The sequence below is a fragment of the Arachis duranensis genome, chromosome 1 (genome assembly GCF_000817695.3).
Source record: "Arachis duranensis cultivar V14167 chromosome 1, aradu.V14167.gnm2.J7QH, whole genome shotgun sequence".
Classification (NCBI taxonomy): domain Eukaryota; kingdom Viridiplantae; phylum Streptophyta; class Magnoliopsida; order Fabales; family Fabaceae; genus Arachis; species Arachis duranensis.
Genome location: NC_029772.3, coordinates 2,725,684 through 2,726,755, shown reverse-complemented (window position 1 = coordinate 2,726,755; position 1,072 = coordinate 2,725,684). Strand labels below are relative to the sequence as shown.

The 1,072-nt window shown below is 23.0% G+C and overlaps 1 protein-coding gene across 1 annotated transcript in view; it reads right to left on the bottom strand.

The window, feature by feature from the left end:
- Positions 1-150, bottom strand: part of LOC107468707 (zinc finger CCCH domain-containing protein 18) — a gene marked incomplete in the record, with an annotated part of 5,613 nt that extends 5,463 nt beyond the window's left edge. Inside the window, 1 exon segment of the mRNA XM_052254233.1 lies at positions 1-150. Coding sequence (XP_052110193.1) covers positions 1-60 — 60 coding nt within the window.
- Positions 151-1,072: the final 922 nt, after the last annotated feature.

The following is a 1,072-nucleotide window of genomic DNA, read 5'->3' as shown; positions in this document are numbered from 1 at the left end:
TTGCTCTTGCAATTGATGCTCAAGTTGTTTCTCTAGAACCTTCTCTTCTTCGCTACCCATTGCCAATGCACAACAAACACAAAGGCCTTACTCTCTGCTTCAATTTTTTTTAACCCAACGACTTGGCTGAATGAGTTTTTGTGTTTCTTATCTATTTTCTCTGTTTTCTTCATTCTATATATTTGATCGCCACTAGTAAAATATTCATCGTTAATCTACAATTTTACATTAGCTTTGAAAATAAGAATTAAGAACCGACAATCAATTATGCTAATGTATTATTGGAATATTGGTTCAACTAATAAGTTAAATTAGTTGACTCAATTATAATTAAATACACTATGATGATTATAATATATATAAGTGGAATAACCCTTATCATGCACATGATAAAATTGAAATTATAATTTTAAATTATTTTATTAAAATTAATTTAAATTATAATAATTTGATTAATAAAAATATAACATGTTATATATTATTTGTTTTTTCTTAAGCTAGTTAAATATATTAATTCTAAAATAGTTATTAATTGGTTTTAGTAATCTACTTTTTTCAATAAATCAAACATATATATTCAATGTGACCATAAATAACTTAATAATATTTAGACCCACCAACAAAGTTTTATATGTTATTTTACTGTCAAGTAAGAATATATCAAAATTAGCTCAAAATAAATAAGAAATTATTAGAGAATTCTAATGCATAAAATTCTCTAATAAACAATAAATAATCTAAATCTACTAAAAAATAACTCAACACTTTTCTTTGATGCCTGCAAAACATATACGTGAAATAATATTATATCAATGTTAGTATATAATTTTACAATTATCGACCGTATTTACTATACATGACTCATTCTTAAAAGTTATTCTATACACATGTGCAGTCGGAAGATAAATTACTGGACTTTATTTTACTTTTCTAAATTATTATAATTATGCATTATTCATTAAATGCTAATTGTAATATAATTATAATAAATATATTTTTCTAAAATAAATTTAGAAGAGAGAATAGTACTTTCATTTTGGAGGAAAAATGAATTCATGAGGAATTGACACTT